This window comes from Pygocentrus nattereri, chromosome 25 (genome assembly GCF_015220715.1).
Source record: "Pygocentrus nattereri isolate fPygNat1 chromosome 25, fPygNat1.pri, whole genome shotgun sequence".
In the NCBI taxonomy this organism is placed as follows: Eukaryota; Metazoa; Chordata; class Actinopteri; order Characiformes; family Serrasalmidae; genus Pygocentrus; species Pygocentrus nattereri.
Window position 1 is genome coordinate 717,501 of NC_051235.1, and position 17,481 is coordinate 734,981.

Sequence of the window (17,481 nt, forward strand, 5' to 3'; positions counted from 1 at the left end):
TGAGTGTGTGTGTGTGTGTGTGAGAGTGTGTGTGTGAGTGTGTGTGTGTGTGTGTGTGTGTGTGAGTGTGTGTGAGTGTGTGTGTGTGAGTGTGAGTGTGTGTGTGTGAGAGTGTGTGTGTGTGAGTGTGTGTGATGTCTCACCAGTCTCTCTGAAAGCGGTGTTTTGTCTCCGTCTGGTAGATGCTGCTCCAGGGCCAAAACAATGCAGTTGGCGATGATGGTGGTTAAAATCATCCACTCAAACGGAGTGAGACACACAGTTAAGGTCAAATTCAGGGAAACAGTCATATTCACCACCTCACTCTCATCCAGTCACATCCACCACCTCACTCTCATCCAGTCATATTCACCACCTCACTCTCATCCAGGCATATTCACCACCTCACTCTCATCCAGTCATATTCACCACCTCACTCTCATCCAGTCATATTCACCACCTCACTCTCATCCAGTCACATCCACCACCTCACTCTCATCCAGTCATATTCAGCACCTCACTCTCATCCAGTCACATCCACCACCTCACTCTCATCCAGGCATATTCACCACCTCACTCTCATCCAGTCACATCCACCACCTCACTCTCATCGAGGCATATTCACCACCTCACTCACATCCAGTCATATTCACCACCTCACTCTCATCCAGTCATATTCAGCACCTCACTCTCATCCAGGCATATTCACCACCTCACTCTCATCCAGTCATATTCACCACCTCACTCTCATCCAGTCATATTCACCACCTCACTCTCATCCAGACACATCCAGCACCTCACTCTCATCCAGACACATCCAGCACCTCACTCTCATCCAGTCATATTCAGCACCTCACTCTCATCCAGTCATATTCACCACCTCACTCTCATCCAGTTATATTCACCACCTCACTCTCATCCAGTCACATTCACCACCTCACTCTCATCCAGTCACATTCACCACCTCACTCTCAACCAGTCATATTCACCACCTCACTCTCATCCAGTCATATTCACCACCTCACTCTCATCGAGGCATATTCACCACCTCACTCTCATCCAGTCATATTCACCACCTCACTCTCATCCAGGCATATTCACCACCTCACTCTCATCCAGGCATATTCAGCACCTCACTCTCATCCAGTCATATTCAGCACCTCACTCTCATCCAGTCATATTCAGCACCTCACTCTCATCCAGGCATATTCACCACCTCACTCTCATCCAGTCACATCCACCACCTCACTCTCATCCAGTCATATTCACCACCTCACTCTCATCCAGTCATATTCACCACCTCACTCTCATCCAGTCACATTCACCACCTCACTCTCATCCAGTCATATTCACCACCTCACTCTCATCCAGTCACATCCACCACCTCACTCTCATCCAGTCACATCAACCACCTCACTCTCATCCAGTCACATCCACCACCTCACTCTCATCCAGTCACATCCACCACCTCACTCTCATCCAGTCATATTCACCACCTCACTCTCATCCAGTCACATCAACCACCTCACTCTCATCCAGTCACATTCACCACCTCACTCTCATCCAGGCATATTCACCACCTCACTCTCATCCAGTCATATTCACCACCTCACTCTCATCCAGTCACATCCACCACCTCACTCTCATCCAGTCACATCCACCACCTCACTCATCCAGTCACATCCACCACCTCACTCTCATCCAGTCACATCCACCACCTCACTCATCCAGTCACATCCACCACCTCACTCTCATCCAGTCACATCCACCACCTCACTCATCCAGTCACATCCACCACCTCACTCTCATCCAGTCACATCCACCACCTCACTCATCCAGTCACATCCACCACCTCACTCTCATCCAGTCACATTCACCACCTCACTCATCCAGTCACATCCACCACCTCACTCTCATCCAGTCACATCCACCACCTCACTCATCCAGTCACATCCACCACCTCACTCTCATCCAGTCACATTCACCACCTCACTCATCCAGTCACATCCACCACCTCACTCTCATCCAGTCACATCCACCACCTCACTCATCCAGTCACATCCACCACCTCACTCTCATCCAGTCACATTCACCACCTCACTCATCCAGTCACATCCACCACCTCACTCTCATCCAATCACTTTCATCATCTAAATAATCTGTGAAAACTGAATAAAAAGTGACAGCGGTAGTGCAGGAAGCCGGCCTACTGCACTAAAATAAAACCATAGTGACATCAGCACGTCGACAATATAACACCGACAATATTACATCATTCTGCTGTTGCACTTGCAGCATGAAAACAAGTGTGTGTTGGTGTGTAAGTGATGTGTGGCTGCAGCACCGAGTACAAACACACACACAGGCCTGCAGGGCTGTGTTGAGCTGATGGTTGTAGACAGATCCAGCCGCTATAATGGAGCGCTCGTTATCCTGTTAGACCAGGCATGTTTACCAGAGGTCACACACACGCACACACACACACACACACACACATCAGCTGATGTGCCATGACACACTCGTGCTGTCCTGTCAGTGTTGCTGCCATCCAGCCGGTTTCACACAGGAAGCTGCAGTGCTTACACTCACACACACACACAGAGCACACACACTCTCACACACACACACACACACACACACACACACACACACACACACACACACACACACACACACAGAGACACACACACACACAGACACACACTCTCACACACACACACAGAGACACACACACACACACAGACACACACTCTCACACACACACACAGAGACACACACACACACACAGAGACACACACTCTCACACACACACACACACAGAGACACACACACAGACACACACTCACACAGAGACACACTCACACACACACAGAGACACACACACACAGACACACACTCTCACACACACACACACACACAGAGACACACACACACACACAGACACACACTCTCACACACACACACAGAGACACACACACACACACAGAGACACACACTCTCACACACACACACACACAGAGACACACACACACACACAGAGACACACACTCTCACACACACACACACACAGAGACACACACACAGACACACACTCACACAGAGACACACACTCACACACACACAGAGACACACACACACAGACACACACTCTCACACACACACACACACACACAGAGACACACACACACACACAGACACACACAGAGACACACACACACACACAGAGACACACACTCTCACACACACACACACACAGAGACACACACACAGACACACACTCACACAGAGACACACACTCACACACACACAGAGACACACACACACAGACACACACTCTCACACACACACACACACACACAGAGACACACACACACACACAGACACACACTCTCACACACACACACAGAGACACACACACACACACAGAGACACACACTCTCACACACACACACACACAGAGACACACACACACACACAGAGACACACACTCTCACACACACACAGAGACACACACACAGACACACACTCACACAGAGACACACACTCACACACACACAGAGACACACACACACAGACACACACTCTCACACACACACACACACACACACACAGAGACACACACACACACACAGACACACACTCTCACACACACACACAGAGACACACACACACACACAGAGACACACACTCTCACACACACACACACAGAGACACACACACAGACACACACTCACACAGAGACACACACTCACACACACACAGAGACACACACACACAGACACACACTCTCACACACACACACACACACACAGAGACACACACACACACACAGACACACACTCTCACACACACACACACACAGAGACACACACACACACACACACACACTCTCACACACACACACACACACACACACTCTCACACACACACACACACACACACACACACACACACACACTCACACAGACACACACTCACACACACACACACAGAGACACACACTCTCACACACACACACAGAGACACACACTCTCACACACACACACACTTACACAGAGACACACAGACACACACAGACACACACACACACAAAAGCGCTGTAGGTTTAGATGTGAGATGAGTCACTGAGGAGTCTGGACCATGAGGGAGAACCTGTAGGACCCAGCATGAGCTACTGACCATCCCAGACTAGTGACCCGGGCCGGCGTGTCTGTTTTTTAATTATGCACTAGTTAACAACAATTAAACAGACTAAAACAAAAACAAGTTTATTTCATCATCACAACTCTTTCACTATACTCTGTTTTCTGTATATTTCACTGACCTACATGCCTCTCACTTCACGCATGTTCTCCCTCTCACAGCGCTTAGTATGCAAACTCAGTGTTAGTGACCATCCTCAACACATGGGACTATCCTAACCGCCTCAAAGCCTAGTGAACATCCCCAACACTAGTCACAGTCTCAAAAAACAAATAGTGAGCATCCCCAACACTAGTGACTATCACAATCACCATAACAATCCCAAAACCAGTAAACATATCAAACACTCGTGAACATCCCACTGCTTATCATAGACACCAGTAAAGTACTCAGACATTAGTGAATACGGGACGGGACCGGCAGCGGGCGTAGCTGAGAGAGGACACGGTGATGGAGCTGAACGCTGAGTGGGTGAGAACTCCAGCTGCAGAGCTCTGAATGTCCTGTAGCTTTAGTACAGACTTTACAGGGAGACCAACAAAGAGGGAGTTACAGTAGTGAATACGGGACGGGACCGGCAGCGGGCGTAGTGCTGTGGTGAGGACGGAAACCAGACTGGAATGGCTCATAGACGGCACTATCACTCAGAAACGTCTGGAGTTGGGAAGCGACCACTCTTTCCATTACTTTAGCTAAAAATGGAAGGTGTGAGACGGGTCTGTAATTAGAAAGAGAAGTCGGGTCCAATTCAGGCTTCTTAAGTATCGGAGTAACTGCAGCAGTTTTAAGGGCAGTAGGAACAGAACCAGAAGAGAGACATGAATTTATCACTGTAGTAACTGGGGTGTTGATTACAGATGAACAGGCCTTGAGTAGAGGGGTGGGGGCAGGATGAACAGGCCTTGAGTAGAGGGATGGGGGCAGGATGAACAGGCCTTGAGTAGAGGGGTGGGGGCAGGATGAACAGGCCTTGAGTAGAGGGGTGGGGGCAGGATGAACAGGCCTTGAGTAGAGGGGTGGGGGCAGGATGAACAGGTCTTGAGTAGAGGGGTGGGGGCAGGATGAACAGGTCTTGAGTAGAGGGGTGGGGGCAGGATGAACAGACCTCGAGTAGAGGGGTGGGGGCAGGATGAACAGGCCTCGAGTAGAGGGGTGGGGGCAGGATGAACAGGCCTCGAGTAGAGGGGTGGGGGCAGGATGAACAGGCCTCGAGTAGAGGGGTGGGGCAGGATGAACAGGCCTCGAGTAGAGGGGTGGGGGCAGGATGAACAGGCCTCGAGTAGAGGGGTGGGGGCAGGATGAACAGGCCTCGAGTAGAGGGGTGGGGGCAGGATGAACAGGCCTCGAGTAGAGGGGTGGGGGCAGGATGAACAGGCCTCGAGTAGAGGGGTGGGGGCAGGATGAACAGGCCTCGAGTAGAGGGGTGGGGCAGGATGAACAGGCCTCGAGTAGAGGGGTGGGGGCAGGATGAACAGGCCTTGAGTAGAGGGGTGGGGGCAGGATGAACAGGCCTCGAGTAGAGGGGTGGGGGCAGGATGAACAGGCCTTGAGTAGAGGGGTGGGGGCAGGATGAACAGGTCTTGAGTAGAGGGGTGGGGGCAGGATGAACAGGCCTTGAGTAGAGGGGTGGGGGCAGGATGAACAGGCCTTGAGTAGAGGGGTGGGGGCAGGATGAACAGGCCTTGAGTAGAGGGGTGGGGGCAGGATGAACAGGCCTTGAGTAGAGGGGTGGGGGCAGGATAAACAGGTCTTGAGTAGAGGGGTAGGGGCAGGATGAACAGGCCTTGAGTAGAGGGGTGGGGGCAGGATAAACAGGTCTTGAGTAGAGGGGTGGGGGCAGGATAAACAGGTCTTGAGTAGAGGGGTGGGGGCAGGATAAACAGGTCTTGAGTAGAGGGGTGGGGGCAGGATGAACAGGTCTTGAGTAGAGGGGTGGGGGCAGGATGAACAGGCCTTGAGTAGAGGGGTGGGGGCAGGGTGAACAGGCCTTGAGTAGAGGGGTGGGGGCAGGATGAACAGGTCTTGAGTAGACGGGTGGGGGCAGGATGAACAGGTCTTGAGTAGAGGGGTGGGGGCAGGATGAACAGGTCTTGAGTAGAGGGGTGGGGGCAGGATAAACAGGTCTTGAGTAGAGGGGTGGGGCAGGGTCAAGCTGACAGGGGATAGCATTAGACTTAGTGATGAGCTCAGAGACAGAAAAGGAGTCAACAGGTGTGAAACAGGTCAGCTTTGTGTTCAGAGGAGATTCGGTGAAGGCGAGTGACTGAGAAGAGGAAGGAAAGAGGCTGTAGATCCGATTCATTTCCTTTTCAAAGGAATGTAGAAAGCCTGACATTGCTCAGCTGAATGGGGGCACGCTGAGACAGGAGGACGGAGGAGTCTGTTAACAAAGAAAGACAGTTTTCGGCCTAGACTCAGTAATATTATTACAACCCCAACTCCAGTGAAGTTGGGACGTTGTGTAAAACATAAATAAAAACAGAAAACGATGATCTGCAAATCCTTTTCAACTGAATCCACTACAAAGACGAGATATTTAATGTTCAAACGGATAAACTTTACTGTTTTTGTAAATATTCACTCATTTTGAATTTGATGCCTGCAGCACGTTCCAGAGAAGTTGGGACGGGGCAACAAAAGACTGGGAAAGCTGAGGAATGCTCAAAAACACCTGTTTGGAACATTCTACAGGTGAACAGGTCTCACACTGAAAATGTGTGGCGCATTATGAAACTCAAAATACGACAGCGGAGACCCCCGGACTGCTGAGCAGCTGAAGCTGGACATCAAGCAGGAATGGGAAAGAATTCCACCTACAAAGCTTCAACAATCAGTGTCCTCAGTTCCCAAACGCTTATTGAGTGTTAAAGGAAAGGTGATGTAACTCAGTGGGAAACACGCCCCTGTCCCAACTTCTCTGGAACGTGTTGCAGGCATCAAATTCAAAATGAGTGAATATTTGAAAAAAACAATAAAGTTTATCTGTTTGAACATTAAATATCTCGTCTTTGTAGTGGATTCAGTTGAAAAGGATTTGCAAATCATCGTCTTCTGTTTTTATTCATGTTTTACACAACATCCCAACTTCACTGGAACTGGGGTTGTAGATAGTAATAAACATTTTAAACACTAGTGAACAATATGCAAAACTATTCAGCACTACAGAAGGACCCAAACACTGGTGAAATACTAGTGAACATCTCTGGCATTGCTATTCTCTATACAGATATAAATTAGACCTCCACAATCATAAGTACACAGTAACTCTAACCAATCAGCTCTCAGTAGCAGTAACACTAACCAATCAGCTCTCAGTAGCAGTAACTCTAACCAATCAGCTCTCAGTAGCAGTAACTCTAACCAATCAGCTCTCAGTAGCAGTAACTCTAACCAATCAGCTCTCAGTAGCAGTAACTCTAACCAATCAGCTCTCAGTAGCAGTAACACTAACCAATCAGCTCTCAGTAGCAGTAACACTAACCAATCAGCTCTCAGTAGCAGTAACTCTAACCAATCAGCTCTCAGTAGCAGTAACTCTAACCAATCAGCTCTCAGTAGCAGTAACACTGACCAATCAGCTCTGAGTAGCAGTAACTCTAACCAATCAGCTCTCAGTAGCAGTAACTCTAACCAATCAGCTCTCAGTAGCAGTAACTCTAACCAATCAGCTCTCAGTAGCTGTAACTCTAACCAATCAGCTCTCAGTAGCAGTAACTCTAACCAATCAGCTCTCAGTAGCAGTAACACTGACCAATCAGCTCTCAGTAGCAGTAACACTGACCAATCAGCTCTCAGTAGCAGTAACACTAACCAATCAGCTCTCAGTAGCAGTAACACTGACCAATCAGCTCTCAGTAGCAGTAACTCTAACCAATCAGCTCTCAGTAGCAGTAACTCTAACCAATCAGCTCTCAGTAGCAGTAACACTAACCAATCAGCTCTCAGTAGCAGTAACTCTAACCAATCAGCTCTCAGTAGCAGTAACACTAACCAATCAGCTCTCAGTAGCAGTAACTCTAACCAATCAGCTCTCAGTAGCAGTAACACTAACCAATCAGCTCTCAGTAGCAATAACTCTAACCAATCAGCTCTCAGTAGCAGTAACACTAACCAATCAGCTCTCAGTAGCAGTAACGCTAACCAATCAGCTCTCAGTAGCAGTAACGCTAACCAATCAGCTCTCAGTAGCAGTAACTCTAACCAATCAGCTCTCAGTAGCAGTAACGCTAACCAATCAGCTCTCAGTAGCAGAAACGCTAACCAATCAGTTCTCAGTAGCAGTAACTCTAACCAATCAGCTCTCAGTAGCAGTAACGCTAACCAATCAGTTCTCAGTAGCAGTAACTCTAACCAATCAGCTCTCAGTAGCAGTAACGCTAACCAATCAGCTCTCAGTAGCAGTAACTCTAACCAATCAGTTCTCAGTAGCAGTAACACTAACCAATCAGCTCTCAGTAGCAGTAACTCTAACCAATCAGCTCTCAGTAGCAGTAACACTAACCAATCAGCTCTCAGTAGCAGGAATGCTGACCAAGGGTTCTCTCTCTCCTTCTCTCCCTCTCCATCTGTCTCTCTCTCTTTGTCTGTCTCTCTCCGTCTCTCTCTCTGTGATGATACTTTACTGGAAGGCGGTTAGAGTGCGGAGTAGCCTGCAGCTCATAATGGACTCTTAATAATTCACCCATCAATTTAGGAAGACAGAAGAGAAGAGGACAGAAGAGGAGAAAAGAGAGAAGAGGTGAGAAGAGGAGAGGAAAGAAGAGAAAAGAAGGAGAGAAGAGATGATAGGATAGGAGGGATAAGAGAAATGAAAAGAAGAGATGAGAAGAGAAAAGAAGAGAAAAGAAGAGAAGAAAAGAAGAGAAGGGAAGGGAAGAGAAGAGAGGAGAACAGAAGAGGGAAAAAGAACTGAATTGAAGAGAGGAGAGGAGAAGAGAGGAGAAGAGAAGTGTGTGTGTGGGTAAATCTACCCAATATAAACATCTCTTCTAAATCCAAATAATGAATTCCGTGTTCAGCAGTCGCTGTGAACTACAACCCCCAGTACAGCTGAATGAGTGCACAGTGTGCATAGCTCTGTTTGGCTGATGAAGGCATCATGGGAGTTGTAGTTGTGTTGGCTGATGCTGCAGTGGAGCTTTGAGTTGATGGCCTGCTTTAGGGAAGAGAGCTGATCTCACACACTCGAACAAGATGAGCGATGTATGTGAGTGTGTGTGTGTGTGTGTGAGTGTGTGTGTGTGTGTGTGTGTGTGAGTAATGATGCCGTAGAGCCTTCCTCCTGCTCAGCACTAAAAATAGATTTGTGACTGATAAAAGGCTTCTCTCCTCCACCCTCCTCTCACGCTCTCTCTCTCTCTCTCTTCTCTTTCCCAATCTCACTCACCCTTTCTTCCACTCCCTCTTCTCTTTGCCCTCGCTACTCTCTCTCTGCTCCTTCTTCTCCCTTTAATTCACCTCACTCTCCTTTTCTCTCTAACTCTCTCTCCTCTCTCTCCTGCTTTTCTTTTCTTTTCTTTCTCTTTATTACTTTTCTGTCTCTATTTCTGTCTCCCTTATTTTTCTCTATCCCTCTCTCTCTCTCACTCTCTCTCTTCCCCCCTTTTGCTAAACACTCCAGCTCGGCGCTCTTTGCAGTTTTGTTTACTCATCTCACTTCATACACTCTGCTCTCTTCACTCTGTCCATCATTCCATCCCTTTATTTTCTGCCTGTTTTCATCTCCAAACTCTTTACTCTTCAGTCAAAAAATCTCTCTCCATCTGCCACTGTTTGTCCATCTCTTTACTTCTCTTTATCCCTCGCTCTCCATCTGTCTCACCACCCCCCTCTCCATCTCTCCCCCTGTCCATCTCTCTCTCCCTCCCTCCATATCTCTCCATCTCTCTCTCTCCCTCTCTCCATATCTCTCTCTCCCTCTCTCCATATCTCTCCATCTCTCTCTCTCCCTCTCTCCATATCTCTCTCTCCCTCTCTCCCTCCCTCCATATCTCTCCATCTCTCTCTCTCCCACTCCCCCTGTCCATCTCTCTCTCTCCATATCTCTCTCTCCATCTGTCTCCCTCTCTCTTCTCTCTCTCTCTCCCCCTCTCCCCCTGTCCTTCTCTCTCTCTCCATATCTCTCTCTCCCTCTCCCCCTGTCCTTCTCTCTCTCTCCATCTCTCTCTCTCCCACTCCCCCTGTCCATCTCTCTCTCTCCATATCTCTCTCTCTCCATCTGTCTCCCTCTCTCTCCCTCTCCCCCTGTCCTTCTCTCTCTCTCCACATCTCTCTCTCACTCTGCCCCTGTCCTTCTCTCTCTCTCCATCTCTCTCTCTCCCACTCCCCCTGTCCATCTCTCTCTCTCCATATCTCTCTCTCTCCATCTGTCTCCCTCTCTCTCCCTCTCCCCCTGTCCTTCTCTCTCTCTCCATATCTCTCTCTCCCTCTCCCCTGTCCTTCTCTCTCTCTCCGTATCTCTCTCTCTCCCTCTGCCCCTGTCCTTCTCTCTCTCTCCATATCTCTCCATCTCTCTCTCTCCCACTCCCCCTGTCCATCTCTCTCTCTCCCACTCCCCCTGTCCATCTCTCTCTCTCCATATCTCTCTCTCTCCATCTGTCTCCCTCTCTCTTCTCTCTCTCTCTCCCCCTGTCCTTCTCTCTCTCTCCCTCTCCCCCTGTCCTTCTCTCTCTCTCTCCATATCTCTCTCTCCCTCTCCCCTGTCCTTCTCTCTCTCTCCCTCTCCCCCTGTCCTTCTCTCTCTCTCCATATCTCTCTCTCCCTCTCCCCTGTCCTTCTCTCTCTCTCCCCCTCTCCCCCTGTCCATCTCTCTCTCTCCATATCTCTCTCTCCCTCTGCCCCTGTCCTTCTCTCTCTCTCCATATCTCTCTCTCCCTCTGCCCCTGTCCTTCTCTCTCTCTCCATATCTCTCTCTCTCCCTCTCCCCTGTCCTTCTCTCTCTCTCAATATCTCTCTCTCTCCCTCTCCCCCTGTCCATCTCTCTCTCTCCATATCTCTCTCTCCCTCTGCCCCTGTCCTTCTCTCTCTCTCCATATCTCTCTCTCCCTCTCCCCCTGTCCTTCTCTCTCTCTCCATATCTCTCTCTCCCTCTGCCCCTGTCCTTCTCTCTCTCTCCATATCTCTCTCTCTCCTTCCCTCTCTCCATATCTCTCTCTCCCTCTCCCCCTGTCCTTCTCTCTCTCTCCATATCTCTCTCTCCCTCTGCCCCTGTCCTTCTCTCTCTCTCCATCTCTCTCTCTCTCCTTCCCTCCCTCCATATCTCTCTCTCTCTCTCTCTCTCTCCCTCCCTCTCTCCCTCCATATCTCTCTTTCCCTCCCTCTCTCCCTCCATATCTCTCTTTCCCACCCTCCATATCTCTCCATACTTCTCTCTCTCGCTCTCCCCCTCTCTCCCTCCCTCCATATCTCTCCATCTCTCTCTCTCGCTCTCCCCCTCTCTCCCTCCCTCCATATCTCTCTCTCACTCTCCCCCTCTCCCTCCCTCCATCTCTCTCTCTCTCTCCTTCCCTCCCTCCATATATCTCTCTCTCTCTCTCCCTCCCTCTCTCCCTCCATATCTCTCTTTCCCACCCTCCATATCTCTCCATACTTCTCTCTCTCGCTCTCCCCCTCTCTCCCTCCCTCCATATCTCTCCATCTCTCTCTCTCGCTCTCCCCCTCTCTCCCTCCCTCCATATCTCTCCATCTCTCTCTCTCGCTCTCCCCCTCTCTCCCTCCCTCCATATCTCTCTCTCACTCTCCCCCTCTCCCTCCCTCCATCTCTCTCTCTCTCTCCTTCCCTCCCTCCATATATCTCTCTCTCTCTCTCTCCCTCCCTCTCTCCCTCCATATCTCTCTTTCCCACCCTCCATATCTCTCCATACTTCTCTCTCTCGCTCTCCCCCTCTCTCCCTCCCTCCATATCTCTCCATCTCTCTCTCTCGCTCTCCCCCTCTCTCCCTCCCTCCATATCTCTCCATCTCTCTCTCTCGCTCTCCCCCTCTCTCCCTCCCTCCATATCTCTCTCTCACTCTCCCCCTCTCCCTCCCTCCATATCTCTCCATCTCTCTCTCTCTCCTTCCCTCCCTCCATATATCTCTCTCCCTCCCTCTCTCCCTCCCTCTCTCCCTCCCTCTCTCCCTCCATATCTCTCTCTCTAGCTGCAAGCTGCTGTATATTACTGATGCAATCCAGTGACAACGTCTTATTAGAAGTTTTCTTCCTGGCTGTCATCACATTATACATTCACAGGCCACGCCCACTCTGTCTAATTACCCAGCCAATCAGATCACAGCACTCACCCAACATTGATCCAGCTCTGATACCTCATTATCAATACCAAATCCATTCCTCAGGCAACAAATCAATGGCCTCAAACGATCATTTAATCACTAAACCAACAGCAACAGGGAAACAAAATGTTTTCACCAAATATATTAATATTACAAAAATAATTCAGGTGAATAATTGACAGTGTGGACACTAAAAACACACGGAATCTGATTTTTTTTAGTGTCCACACTGTCAATAATTCATCTGGATATGCCAAAAATCAGATTGACAGTGTGGACACTAAAAACACATGGAATCTGATTTTTGGCATATCCAGATGAATTATTGACATTGTGGACACTAATAACACACGGAATCTGATTTTTGGCATATCCAGATGAATTATTGACAGTGTGGACACTAAAAACCCATGGAATCTGATTTTTGGCATATCCAGATGAATTATTGACAGTGTGGACACTAAAAACACATGGAATCTGATTTTTGGCATATCCAGATGAATTATTGACAGTGTGGACACTAAAAACACATGGAATCTGATTTTTGGCATATCCAGATGAATTATTGACATTGTGGACACTAATAACACACGGAATCTGATTTTTGGCATATCCAGATGAATTATTGACAGTGTGGACACTAAAAACACATGGAATCTGATTTTTGGCATATCCAGATGAATTATTGACAGTGTGGACACTAAAAACACATGGAATCTGATTTTTGGCATATCCAGATGAATTATTGACAGTGTGGACACTAAAAACACACGGAATCTGATTTTTGGCATATCCAGATGAATTATTGACAGTGTGGACACTAAAAACACACGGAATCTGATTTTTGGCATATCCAGATGAATTATTGACAGTGTGGACACTAAAAACACACGGAATCTGATTTTTGGCATATCCAGATGAATTATTGACAGTGTGGACACTAAGAACACACGGAATCTGATTTTTGGCATATCCAGATGAATTATTGACAGTGTGGACACTAAGAACACACGGAATCTGATTTTTGGCATATCCAGATGAATTATTGACAGTGTGGACACTAAAAACACACGGAATCAGATTTTTGGCATATCCAGATGAATTATTGACAGTGTGGACACTAAAAACACACGGAATCTGATTTTTGGCATATCCAGATGAATTATTGACAGTGTGGACACTAAAAAAACTCGGAATCTGACTTTTGGCATATCCAGATGAATTATTGACAGTGTGGACACTAAAAACACACGGAATCTGATTTTTGGCATATCCAGATGAATTATTGACAGTGTGGACACTAAAAACACACGGAATCTGATTTTTGGCATATCCAGATGAATTATTGACAGTGTGGACACTAAAAACACACGGAATCTGATTTTTGGCATATCCAGATGAATTATTGACAGTGTGGACACTAAAAACACACGGAATCTGATTTTTGGCATATCCAGATGAATTATTGACAGTGTGGACACTAAAAACACATGGAATCTGATTTTTGGCATATCCAGATGAATTATTGACAGTGTGGACACTAAGAACACACGGAATCTGATTTTTGGCATATCCAGATGAATTATTGACAGTGTGGACACTAAAAACACACGGAATCTGATTTTTGGCATATCCAGATATTCCAGAAGAGCTCCAGAGATTCATGATGATGAAGACAGTTCTGAGGAGTTTGGAGGGGAGATGATGCTCCTCCATCGCTCCTGCATCCGTGTTTGAAATCCGCATCACCAGCATAGCTACATACTGATGCCTACGTCGTTACCACGGCAACCCGTGCAGATAGACTGATGATGTCTGGACAGACAAATCTGACCACTTGCAGATAACAGAGCGGACAGTTGATTCATAAAATCTGATTTGAGAAACAAATCTGATTAGCCTGCAGTCTGAACGCAGCCTTGAGGCCTCAGCACGCCAGAGCACTGCTATAGACTGTAGAACGAGGTAGAGCCGAAACACGGGCAGCTAATCTTTACACCAAACACGAACAAAACAAACGAAGTAAAGCTTCAGCATCGCTCATCACAGCCAGCCCAGCCATCCCAGCTACCACAGCCACCACAGCCATCCCAGCCACCACAGCCACCACAGCCAGCCCAGCCATCCCAGCCACCGCAGCCACCACAGCCAGCCCAGCCATCCCAGCCATCCCAGCCACCCCAGCCACCACAGCCACCACAGCCAGCCCAGGCATCCCAGCCACCGCAACTATCCCAGCCATCCCAGCCACCCCAGCCACCGCAGCCAGCGCAGCCACCACAGCCATCCCAGCCACCCCAGCCACCGCAACTATCCCAGCCACCGCAGCCACCACAGCCAGCCCAGCCATCCCAGCCACCCCAGCCACCGCAACTATCCCAGCCACCCCAGCCATCCCAGCCACCCCAGCCACCGCAGCCACCACAGCCACCGCAGCCATCCCAGCCATTCCAGCCACCACAGCCACCGCAGCCATCCCAGCCATCGCAGCCACCACAGCCAGCCCAGCCATCCCAGCCACCCCAGCCACCGCAACTATCCCAGCCACCCCAGCCATCCCAGCCACCGCAGCCACCACAGCCATCCCAGCCATTCCAGCCACCACAGCCACCGCAGCCATCCCAGCCATCGCAGCCATCCCAGCCACCCCAACCATCGCAGCCACCCCAGCCACCCCAGCCATCGCAGCCACCCCAGCCATCGCAGCCATCCCAGCCATCGCAGCCATCCCAGCCACCACAGCCATCCCAACCACCCCAGCGATCGCAGCCATCCCAGCCATCCCAGCCACCCCAGCCATCCCAACCACCCCAGCCATCGCAGCCATCCCAGCCACCGCAGCCATCGCAGCCACAACAGCCACCACAGCCACCGCAGCCATCCCAGCCACCACAGCCATCCCAGCCACCACAGCCATCCCAGCCATCCCAGCCATCCCAGCCATCCCAGCCACCACAGCCTGGCTGATTCAGTCTGAAAGATATGAGCTGAGAAAGGATACGCTACTATATTAGCATCTCATTAGTCTGAATGAATAACCGACTCTAAATGTAGGTATTGTGATATAAACCGAGTACGTTCTACAGTTTCTCATTAGACTGAATAAATAACCGACTCTAAATGTAGGTATTGTGATATAAACCGAGTCCGTTCTACAGTTTCTCATTAGACTGAATGAATAACCGACTCTAAATGTAGGTATTGTGATATAAACCGAGTCCGTTCTACAGTTTCTCATTAGACTGAATGAATAACCGACTCTTAATGTAGGTATTGTGATATAAACCGAGTCCGTTCTACAGTTTCTCATTAGGCTGAAGGAATAACCGACTCTAAATGTAGGTATTGTGATATAAACCGAGTCCGTTCTACAGTTTCTCGTTAGGCTGAAGGAATAACCGACTCTAAATGTAGGTATTGTGATATAAACCGAGTCCGTTCTACAGTTTCTCGTTAGGCTGAATGAAAAACCGACTCTAAATGTAGGTATTGTGATATAAACCGAGTCCGTTCTACAGTTTTTCGTTAGGCTGAATGAAAAACCGACTCTAAATGTAGGTATTGTGATATAAACCGAGTCCGTTCTACAGTTTCTCGTTAGACTGAATGAATAACCGACTCTAAATGTAGGTATTGTGATATAAACCGAGTCCGTTCTACAGTTTCTCGTTAGACTGAATGAATAACCGGCTCTAAATGTTGGTATTGTGATATAAACCGAGTCCGTTCTACAGTTTCTCGTTAGACTGAATGAATAACCGACTCTAAATGTAGGTATTGTGATATAAACCGAGTCCGTTCTACAGTTTCTCGTTAGGCTGAATGAATAACCGACTCTAAATGTAGGTATTGTGATATAAACCGAGTCTGTTCTACAGTTTCTCGTTAGGCTGAATGAATAACCGACTCTAAATGTAGGTATTGTGATATAAACCGAGTCTGTTCTACAGTTTCTCGTTAGGCTGAATGAATAACCGGCTCTAAATATAGGTATTGTGATATAAACCGAGTCTGTTCTACAGTTTCTCATTAGGCTGAATGAATAACCGACTCTAAATGTAGGTATTGTGATATAAACCGAGTCTGTTCTACAGTTTCTCATTAGACTGAATGAATAACCGACTCTAAATGTAGGAATTGTGATATAAACCGAGTCTGTTCTACAGTTTCTCATTAGACTGAATGAATAACCGACTCTAAATGTAGGTATTGTGATATAAACCGAGTCTGTTCTACAGTTTCTCATTAGACTGAATGAATAACCGGCTCTAAATGTAGGTATTGTGATATAAACCGAGTCCGTTCTACAGTTTCTCATTAGGCTGAATGAATAACCGACTCTAAATGTAGGTATTGTGATATAAACCGAGTCCGTTCTACAGTTTCTCATTAGACTGAATGAATAACCGACTCTAAATGTAGGTATTGTGATATAAACCGAGTCCGTTCTACAGTTTCTCATTAGACTGAATGAATAACCGGCTCTAAATGTAGGTATTGTGATATAAACCGAGTCCGTTCTACAGTTTCTCATTAGACTGAATGAATAACCGACTCTAAATGTAGGTATTGTGATATAAACCGAGTCCATTCTACAGTTTCTCATTAGACTGAATGAATAACCGATACAAATGTAGGTATTGTGATATATTGTTCTACAGTTTCTCATTAGACTGAATGAATAACCGACTCTAAATGTAGGTATTGTGATATAAACCGAGTCCGTTCTACAGTTTCTCATTAGACTGAATGAATAACCGGCTCTAAATGTAGGTATTGTGATATAAACCGAGTCCGTTCTACAGTTTCTCATTAGACTGAATGAATAACCGACTCTAAATGTAGGTATTGTGATATAAACCGAGTCCGTTCTACAGTTTCTCATTAGACTGAATGAATAACCGATACAAATGTAGGTATTGTGATATAAACCGAGTCTGTTCTACAGTTTCTCATTAGACTGAATGAATAACTGACTCTAAATGTAGGTATTGTGATATAAACCGAGTCTGTTCTACAGTTTCTCATT

The 17,481-nt window shown here is 47.8% G+C and overlaps 1 protein-coding gene across 21 annotated transcripts in view; it reads right to left on the bottom strand.

Annotated features, from left to right (window-relative positions):
* cacna1ab (calcium channel, voltage-dependent, P/Q type, alpha 1A subunit, b) overlaps positions 1 to 17,481 on the bottom strand; it is a 182,400-nt gene that overhangs the window by 144,724 nt on the left and 20,195 nt on the right. For all 21 annotated transcript variants that reach the window (XM_037534374.1, XM_037534383.1, XM_037534387.1 and 18 more), the window contains exon 2: positions 144 to 249. In XM_037534374.1, the coding sequence (XP_037390271.1) occupies positions 144 to 249 (106 nt within the window). The remainder of the gene's footprint in view (positions 1 to 143; positions 250 to 17,481) is intronic.